Source organism: Volvox carteri (assembly GCF_000143455.1).
Source record: "Volvox carteri f. nagariensis unplaced genomic scaffold VOLCAscaffold_42, whole genome shotgun sequence".
NCBI lineage: Eukaryota > Viridiplantae > Chlorophyta > Chlorophyceae > Chlamydomonadales > Volvocaceae > Volvox > Volvox carteri.
Genome location: NW_003307585.1, coordinates 222,074 through 231,504, shown reverse-complemented (window position 1 = coordinate 231,504; position 9,431 = coordinate 222,074). Strand labels below are relative to the sequence as shown.

General features: G+C 56.1%; 1 protein-coding gene across 1 annotated transcript; it reads right to left on the bottom strand.

The window, feature by feature from the left end:
* Positions 1-5,813: 5,813 nt before the first annotated feature.
* Positions 5,814-8,773, bottom strand: VOLCADRAFT_64710 (uncharacterized protein; the record flags this gene model as incomplete). Its single annotated transcript, XM_002954289.1, has 5 exons — positions 5,814-6,079; positions 6,575-6,627; positions 7,195-7,309; positions 8,114-8,345; positions 8,588-8,773. Coding segments are annotated over 5 exons (852 nt in total), but the record flags the coding sequence as incomplete, so codon positions are not given.
* Positions 8,774-9,431: the final 658 nt, after the last annotated feature.

Here is a 9,431-nt window from a genome sequence, read left to right as displayed (position 1 = left end):
GCTTTGTTATGCGGCCGCGATTCCCGCCGCAGGCAGGGACTGGCTGTCGGGGGTAGTGGTGGTGTGCGAGGGTGCAGGGGTTGCTGGTGTGACGACGGCGGTTTGGGGCTGTTATCTATTGGAGGGGGTCGAGGCGGTTTCGGGACACGGGGGACAAAGGCGCGGTGGTCCGGGCGCGAGACATGGCGCGCTGTGATGCGGTTTCATGTACGGCTTGGTCAGGGATTCTGGGGCTGCCCAGGGGAGGCAATATGTGCACGGATATGGGTCCTTAAAAATGGAAAGCGTAGGTGGTGTGGGGGTGTTAAGAGGTAGATGAGGTGGCGTGGGACCTCAGGTTGAAAGAGGAAAGAACATCCGGAGGAGGACGCGAAACAACAAGAGCGGAGCGCGTATTGGATCTGTTTGTGTTGAGCAAAGGTAAACGCATTGGACCGTTTGATTGCGTCCCCTCACGCCGAATGCTGGCCACTCACCCTGGTTCGCCAGCCAAGATAGTGTTAAAGAGGACTCGATATCTGCATAGAAGTGGTTGAGGTGATTTGTTGCGATCATCCGATGCTGTTCAAAGAGAGGGTTGCGAGCGCGAATCCATCAAAATACGATGCAAGTCCGTTCATTCCTCCCGCACCTACCGAGCCTCAAAGATCATAAGGGGAACAGTTGCACATGGCAGCGCGACCACGTTGAGCGGGAAAATCGGGAGCTGCTTCCTCGTACCCGCCTTCGCCACACACTGCACCCGACGATGTCTCGACTTGCGCGCGGGAAGAAGCGCGCGGTTTGCCTTAGTTCCAGAGAAAGTGAAGGCTGTCTTGAAAGTGGACGCCATGGCTATCGATTATGGAGCGCAAGAGTTGGTTGCCTAGACTAGCATTTCGCAGCCTATAAGGGTTGTGGCAAGCACCTCCGCTTATACCAAACTTTTTGTATTATCAACCCACATCTAAGCTCTGCTTGTAAGGCTGTATCTGACGATAGGAAAATGCCACACAGGTATGCACCGCATGCGTTTCGTCGCGGTACACGCACTTACATTTTCAGATCGTGTTAGGCTTCTGGCCAGGAATACAAAAGTACATGTAGCGCCGCTTTACATTACAATACTTTATGCTTTTGGGTAGTTACGCTGTTCGGGCGCAAAAGCCATGCCCAGCAAAGTGTTGCCACCGCGTCCCAAGGGACAGACGGGTTTCGCAACTCGCCAAAGCTCCCAACGACAGCATTCCAACCTGTTTGACCATGCAGACCATTCAACCTGCATGCCAGCACATCCTTTCAAAAATTTTGACCAGAAAGGTGCCGCTTGGACAGTACCGTATGCATCCTATGCATGGTTTAGTACGCTTCGGTGCCTTCTCAACCTACGCACCAAAACGGGGCCAAAGGCACTATCGGTATTCCCGTAGATATCCGCTCCTTCTTAAAAACGGTAGAGAGCTCTGTACCAACTGTAGGACGCAAAAGATATTGCGCAGCCCTAGCTCTAAAGCTACAGGGAAGGCACGTTCACCGAAACCCACGCACGCACAAAAAAGAGGAAGAAAACACATATGCCCCGTCAGTTCCCTTCATAGAGAGCGTTATGGAAGATCAATACCATTACCTGAACGAATTACAGCGCACGGAACGTGCCCACGCACGTGCCAAAGCGCGCATGCCGGCCACGCACTTCTGCCTTCCCCCCCTCCTCACTACTCTCGCGACAGGACTGCACAACACCAAGGACGCCACCAGCTCGTTCGCGTGGTGCATGAGGAATCCTTGAAGCGCTGCACTCGACCCCATCTGGGGTCTGCAACTGCAACACTCTCAAGCTGCCAAGCCGCCAACACCTGCAGAGAACAACTGGGCTCTTATCCTGCACAGCCCCAACGCGTGCTACCAGTAAGAAGGATGCACGCTGCAATCTCAAATCTCAACAGCCCACCAAACCAACGAACGCTGCGACGCAGCAAACTACTAACAAGGAACAAGAAACAAGCACGCTGCGCGGCGCTGTGCGCTCCCTGTCTCCTTTTTTCACACACCTGGCACTGCCCTGCGTCCGAGCAGGCACGCCCTCTCCGACGGACTGTGCAACCGATGGAAAGGATTCATCACGGCAAAGTTCTCAATTCCACCAACACGATGATAAAAAGAATGGGAGAGGTATTCGCGGGGCCCCCGGACATGACTCCGGACATCCCCCCATTCAGAAGGGCATTCGTGGTCCGCATCACCATCAGCTACCGTGTGTGTGTGCCGCTACTCCATAGCAGCACCATCAGCACCAGCACCATCAGCAGCAGCACCATCAGCAGCAGCACCATCAGCAGCAGCACCATCAGCACCAGCACCATCAGCAGCAGCACCATCAGCACCAGCACCATCAGCACCAGCACCATCAGCACCAGCACCATCAGCACCAGCACCATCAGCAGCAGCACCATCAGCACCAGCACCATCAGCACCAGCACCATCAGCAACATCAGCACCAGCCTTCTAGAACCTTCGCCTACACATTACCCTAGGCGGTCCCCGCCAAGACCGCTGCTGGCAGCCTCCGGACGCTCTGCGTGGGGGTCAGTCATTCCATGGGTCTGATGGCATCAGTGCAGCTTCACCCGCGGCCACGGCCGCCGTACATCCCCATCGGTCTCCTCACGGAGTGTCGTCGTTGTGGTCTCGTCCAAGGCCGCAGCCACTTCGGCGATGATGTTCAACAAATGGCCGTCACCAAGAACGTCCTCGACGCCGCCGCCGTCACCTCCGGCCGCCGCCGCGGCGCCCAGCAGCAACTGCTGCACCTGCTCGCCGTACAACCCCGTGGTGGCTATAGTGGCGGCGTTAGAGAAGTCTGGTTCTCGTAGCGGCGGCGGCAGTGCTGGTTGCCAGTTCGCGGCGGCGGCTTCGGCGCACTCGGCACGTGGACCTCCTCTGCAAAGAGCGGCGGCGGCAGGAGGTCGCGGGGGTAGGTCGGGTCGAGGTGGAGGTCAAGGGGGTGGGCGCGAGTGGATAACTTGGGGCACCCTGGACCTATTAGACTGCATGCTGTGGGAGGCAGGGCAGGGAGGTAAGGGGGAGAGAGATGACGCGCGGTAACGAGCGATGTTGACGCGATTGTGTCCGGTGGCAAACACCCTTTGTGGACCCCACTACCCCATGAACCCGCTACATGACACGGACACGGACACGACCTGCGGAAGGGATCCAAACTCTCATCCAGGAGCAAGTGACGGCGACGACCTTCAGTACCGCCAACGCCAGCAGTAGCAGGGGTAGCAGGCGTAGCAGGAGGACGAGGACGACGGCGAGCAGGGCCGTGGCGACTACCTCCGCTGGGTTTGTGATTGCCGCCGCCGCCGCTGCTGCTGCTGCCACCGCCACGTTGATTGACCGGCTTGGTGCGCCCATTGCTATGTCCTCTGCTTCGCTTGCTGCTGCTCTTGACGCCCTTGCTCTTGCTGCTGCTGCTAATGGTTGTAGTAGGGATGGGGGCGCTACAGATGCGGTCATTGGGGTCGGCACTGGAGGTGCAGTCCGTGGCGGCATCCTGGGTTGACCTAGCAGCAGCCGCTTCCGCCGCCGCTTCTTCTGCTGCTGCTGCTGCTGCCGCTTCCGCCGCCGCATCCGCTGCCGCCGCCAACTTCGCGCCCAGCTGTTGCACAGAGCCGGCGGCGGCGGCGGCGGAACCTCGATGAAGCAGCTGCCGCCGCCGCCGTCGCCGATGATGATGGTGATCATCCCAGGAGGACGACGATGGGACCACCGCCAGAGACACTTCGTTGATGCCGTCGCCGACGGTGGCCGCCGCCGCGGCGGCGGCGGCAACGGCCGCCGCAGCCGTAGCGTTGCTCTGCTGCTGATCGACCCCGCCACCTCCGTGTGCACCTCCGCTGATGCGAATGCTGGGGCCTTGCTTCGACGGCGGTAGACGCGGCGGCGGTGGCGGCGGCGGCTGTGGTGGTGGTGGCGGCGGCGGTGGCGGCGGCGGCGGTGGTGGTAGCGGCGGTGGTGCGTTTACTACCCTGACCTGCAGAGGCACGGGTGGCTTGGGTGGTCGCGGTGTATCAATATATACGTTGTAGCCGTCGTCGGCGGTCCCCTGGAGCGCACAGCTCCACCACATGGCGCCCGCATAGGGCCCGCCAGCCGCCGCGGAGGCGCGCAGCTGCGCAAGTGCGACGGCGAACAGCTGGCGCCGTTGTACGGCCGAGAAGCGGCTGCCAGCAATAGGAGTTGGGAGTAGGATGCAGGGGAAAGGAGAAACGGGAGCGGAAACGACCGTTTGTGAGATGGGAAAAAGAAGAAGAGGACCTGCATTTGTGCCGTGCTTGCGCGGAGTGGCACGCACGTCATGCAGCGTCCCCTTACTCCGCACCTTCCCGTGCTACTGCTGCTGCTACAGCTACAGCTACAGCTGCTGCTCCCCCCTTAATCTAATCCTTTCAGTTATCATTGCATCAGCTCAATTATGCGCGATCTCTGCCGTACATGGTACGGCGCGCTCGTGCTGCATTGAATTGCATCGTGTAACATCGTGCATGTAATCATTCATATCTATTTCGTTAATTTGCAAACCTGGAAATGATGTTGAACTCCTCCTGCAGCAGCGGTTTGCCCAAAGCGCCCGCCAGTTGTACATGTAGCCACGTGTACGACAAGTACCAAGGCAAATACTCCTCGAAGGTCATTCGGGTCCAGCCGTGGGCCGGCACGCCCTGTCGCCGTACGCACAAATACACACACACACATGCACATGACCCCCGCCCCGGAGAAGACACGCGTGGGCGGACAAAGATGTGAGATTGTTCGCGGACCTTATGGAAACATAATCACCTGCCGTACACCATGTCGTACACCATATCGTACACATCCACATTATTTACTCTTAAAACCCCAAGCATCTACGTCCCCACAGTTTCATCGGTTCCACCTTCTACAGACACGTCGCTGGTGTGACTATTCGGAGCTGTCACTCCGATTTGAAGCCACTCAACCGTTTACAACCACCACCATACGGCACTTCCCTCGTCGCGGCTCCGAAGATCATTTTAACACATAGCTAACACGGGTACAGAGGCGTCACGCAGAAAGACACCCCCTCAGATAGGAAACAAACCTGGTGTTCAGCAAACTGACACCCCCCGTTCCCTCCCCCCCTCCCCCCCCCCCCCGTAAACGAGCCGTGCAACCCAGCACATGGAACCTGCTCCCGCTAATAACACTGCTAGCCCCAGCACCCTCCCCCCCTCACCACCCCTCACCACCCCTTACCGCCTCTTACCACCCTTCCTCCTCTCCCATATCCCTCCCTACGCGGGTAAAACCCTAAAACCCTATATCGCTAAAACCCTAAATCGCTAAAACCCTAAAGCCCTCACCTCCGTTTGCCGCCAGTACGTGTGCATTACTGCCACGTCCAGCGGCAGCATGTCACTTGACTCCAGCCAGTCCTCACCCTCACACGCACTGCCCGCACCTGCACCGTGACAGGTAGTTAAAAATTACATCAGACTGACTGACAGGCTGACTGACCGATAGACAGACAGGCTGACGGATAGACCGACGGACTGACGGACTGACAGACAGACGACCACCAGCAGGATGATGATAAGGGAGGTCACCAACGTAACAACGGAGAGCAAAATCAAACATGTACGAACAACACAACGCTTAACGAAAATTAACACCACGGATCACAGATGCGGAGGGGGCAGAGGACACGAATTTTTGTAAATCGTTTCGCATTGTTTGGTATTACGTATGTTTCACTTGCCGGGACGTCCCTTCACTTGCCTTTTGTGGATTATATAGGTTTTATGGATACACTACTTCGGCAGAGCATCTTCATCCATTTCGGGGCACACCGGCCGGAAGGTTAGAAAGAAGAGGGTGGGGAACCCTAACTCCATCTTTAATCTTGACACCTTACCGGGGTTGAATGAAACGTACGACGGTAGGTTGCCGTACGGATGGTTCCCGAAGAAGCCCTCCGTGCCCATGGCGACCAGCTGGCGGGGTGCTGCCGCCTTGGTGTACGACGCCATGTCGTACAGCCAGGAACGGTAGGCGGACAGCTCCGTCGAGTTGCAGCCTTTAAAGGGTTTATTTCCACAACGGGTCTAGGGTTTAGGAAATGTTTGAAATCAGGCGACATGTGCAGGAATTAATGTTCAGACAGACAGACAGACAGACAGACAGACAGACAGACAGACAGACGGAAAAAAGGGGCTGGGAATGTCACGTTTTGCTGAGGAGGACGGCCTGAGGGTATGGACAGAACAACGGGCTAATGTAATCATACACGTTTCCAAGGAGTCGTACGGCGCAGTTGCGTGTTGTACGGCAGCAAGAAACGTCCCTCCCGTGGAACCCCAAAACGTTTTGTTTTCGTATCGTATCTGAAACCCCTTTCATAACGTCCGAAACTGACAAACACCTCTAGTACCCCCCCCCCGATCCTTCACCTCCCCCAACCCTCGCATGCTACACACACAGATATTTATAAAGCGTAGATATTTACAAAGCAGAGACATTTATAAAGCAGAGGTATTTATGTACACACTTGCACACACGCATTGTCACCCACCCGGACACCTAGGTTCGTTCATCACATCCCACATCATGATGACAGGCGAGTCCCTGGAGCCATTCGCAACCACGAAACGGAGGGAGGGCGGGTAAGGGAAAAGGGATACAGAGTTTCCGTTATGTTGGTATATTGGTTGTGTACGGCAACGACTTGATGATGAACAAAAGCACACGTTGGTAATGATCGCACTCGATCAGGGATAGAAGTGTAGAAATCCTATAGGGTTGATACTTAAGACGCCAGGGTAATAAAACAAAAGCTCACCAGAGTAATAAAGCATTTAGATAGCCCGCTGATCTTTGGGCGCTAGTCTGGGCTGATAGTGCGGTGTTTCCTTTCCTCCATGGCTTTTAGGCGTTTAGGTATTGCCCTTGGGCCTTCGGCTTGTATGGGTAGTAAGTCTACAGGTATGGGATCACGCACCCCCCAACCATGTAACACACACACACACACGGACACACACACACATTCACACACAGATAGCCCGCTGTATGAGAACAATAACAAAAACATCGTGAGCCGGATTACAATCCAAACCACCAACCCTAAAACTGTTTACAAGAACTTTATGATGAAGATAGGCTGCAAAACTCCATACAGCCTGTACACCCCGGCACCTGTAGGCCACCCCCGAGAACACATTGATCCGGGAGGTGACCGCCGCGATGTGGCGCTTGAACATCTCCCGGGCCCCCGGGTCGCGGTAAAAGTCCGCCACCGTTAGGGCCCCGCCTGCTGACATCAGGATGTACGGGATGTACGGGAGGATGAGAATTATAGAACGGGGTTGATATGCGAGGCAAGGAGATTGACCCACATTGACCCACATTGATTGACCCACATCGATCACATCGACCCACATTGACCCACTCGACCCACATCGACCCACATTGGCCCACATCGACCCACATTGGCCCACACTGACCCACACTGACCCACTCGACCCACATCGACCACATTGACCCACTCGACCCACATCGACCCACATTGGCCCACATCGACCCACATTGCCCCACACTGACCCACACTGACCCACTCGACCCACATCGACCCACATTGACCCACATTGACCCACATTGATTGACCCACATCGATCACATCGACCCACATTGACCCACTCGACCCACATCGACCCACATTGGCCCACATCGACCCACATTGGCCCACATTGACCCACACTGACCCACACTGACCCACATTGACCCACTCGACCCACATCGACCCACATTGGCCCACATCGACCCACATTGGCCCACACTGACCCCTGATCGGAATCCACATCGATACACAACGACCCTGACGGCAGCAGGACACGCACTGACCCCTCCAATCTGACTGTCCAGATAATTATCCACATCCCAACCGACCCATGGGACTTTGCCCCGCCCATACCAGTGTACGAATGTGCCGAAATTTTTTCAACGACCGATGCCAATGCTGCTGCAAGTCTTTGCCAATACACGCCAGCAGCAAATACCCCCAGGATCCCCGGATTAACCTAACCGTCACGAGCTCCCCAGTACCAATAAATGCAACTCTTTCGACCTGTTAAGTTGGCAGCCCGAAGAAACAGCTCCGGCGCCACATACGCCGGCCATAAGTTCCCCAGCGCCAGCACCAGTCGTATGCCGTACAGCTCGGCATGTCGTACAATGTAGTCCAGCGCCACGAACTTGTCCTCTGCCCAAACAAGTCCGGTGCCATCTAGGCCCAAGGCGGGCAGCTGGTGGCTGAAGGCCCACAGCCGGACTACACGTAGGCCAAGTTCCTGCGACAGATATGGGACATGTCGGTGTACGACCAGGGTATACGAACGTTAGTTAGTCAAGTTGAGCGGTGGCCGTGTTTCCACGGCTTATTTTAAACCCTTCCTCGCACCCCTGCCGCCTCCTCCGCCTTCCACCCTGATGCATGTCGCTACCCGCCCTCCCCCCACCCCTCCCCCCACCCCTCCCCCCATCCCTCCTCCCATCCCTCCTCCCACCCCTCCTCCCACACCTCCTGCCGCACCTGTGCCAGCTGCAGGGCTCGGTCCACTCGATCTCGTCGCTCCGGAACCAGCGCGTCTTCAGCCAGCCAGTAAGCGTTACAACCCAAGAAGTAGAAGGGCCGGCCACCCTGGAGCAGCTGACTGCCGGAGCGTTCCACAAAGTACGACATTGGTGAAAAGGCTGGCAATGGCGAGGATGATTGATGAGACGAGGAGGTGGAAGTGGTGGGTGACGATCCCCCGGGATCTGCGGCTGTTGGCGACGCGGAGGATGCTGCTGCGGATGCAGATGTGACAAACAGGCAAAGGCAAGGAAAAGGAATTGGAGCACAAAATCAGTGGAAGGAAAGGGAACGCGCGGGGAGAGGAAAGCATTACATGACGTTGTGCGTCGTCAGATCGCTGTCGCTGATGCATGCGTGGAGGTGGCGGCCGATAGGGAGCGGAAAAGGAAAGGTAATAATTCGACTGGAGGAAGGGAAAAACTCTTAATTACAAAACATACAGCTACAGGAGTTGTCCGCGTCCGGGAGTCCGGGTTGCTAACGTCCCTGATGCATGGAATCAAATAAAATGAAAGCAGAATCCCAAATCTGACCCATGGATTATGTTGTTCTCGGAAGATAGGGAAAAGAAAGCCCTGAAGTCGATTTGTTGCTGTTGTGCTCTGTTGCTTCGCAGCTCTTTCAAGCTATACTGGAATCCTGCGGCCGAGGATGTTGTTTTGCCGACGATGTTGACGAAAACATTTATTTATTTATTTATTGTCGCCAATACGTCATTTTGCAGCTGATGCTGTCAACCTGCAGTCAAAGACTGCTGGCACACTCGGTCGCCGAATTCATTCCGTTGCTTCCTGTTTAC